This window comes from Lupinus angustifolius, chromosome LG08 (genome assembly GCF_001865875.1).
Source record: "Lupinus angustifolius cultivar Tanjil chromosome LG08, LupAngTanjil_v1.0, whole genome shotgun sequence".
NCBI classification, from domain to species: Eukaryota; Viridiplantae; Streptophyta; class Magnoliopsida; order Fabales; family Fabaceae; genus Lupinus; species Lupinus angustifolius.
The window spans coordinates 8,077,919-8,078,570 of record NC_032016.1 but is presented as its reverse complement, the minus strand read 5'-3'; the positions used below and the strand labels follow the sequence as shown (position 1 = coordinate 8,078,570).

At 39.0% G+C, this 652-nt stretch overlaps 1 protein-coding gene across 1 annotated transcript in view; it reads right to left on the bottom strand.

The window, feature by feature from the left end:
- Positions 1–352, bottom strand: part of LOC109353872 (glycine-rich cell wall structural protein-like) — a 29,383-nt gene extending 29,031 nt beyond the window's left edge. Inside the window, exon 1 of the mRNA XM_019596232.1 lies at positions 227–352. Coding sequence (XP_019451777.1) covers positions 227–352 — 126 coding nt within the window. The remainder of the gene's footprint in view (positions 1–226) is intronic.

Below are 652 nucleotides of genomic sequence, written 5' to 3'. Positions count from 1 at the left end.
GCAGCAACACATTATCATCGATTGCAATGTCAATCGAGACCTTCACATGATGGTGTGGGATACATGCATTATGCAGCATAGCATCAGCCAACTTGTGCACTTTCCTAACACCCACTACTCGGTTAGTTATGGTATCCAGGAAAAGTTTGCAAGAACTGATTCCATGTACGTAAGTTAAAAGTTATAATTAGTTAACGACTAAATTAAAATAAGTTAACTAAATTACCTCAGGAATGGGAATCGGAATGGGAATGTTGTATGGTGCAGGTGTAGTGCAACTCTCATTGACGGTTGAAGGAACAATGTCAACATTACTAGTTAGTCGTTGCCACTCATCTTCCTTCCCCTTCATTGATCGCTCAAATTCGTTGAACTGTTGCATGTGGCCATCTAGTTGATTTTGAACCTGGCTCATTTGGGCTTTGGTTGCATGCTTTAGATGGGGTACAAATGTTCGCTGGCTAACCCCAAATCCTGCACCTCAGATACGGCTATGGTAGATAGGCAGTCCTAGTGCCTTGTCAAGTATTATGCGACTATCTAAGTTTGCCTCCTTTTCCTTTAGGGCAACCTGACAAATCAAGAAAAAACATAATGTTAATTAATCACATTTTGATAAATAAAGTATGGAAATTAAGTATAATTAAAAAAT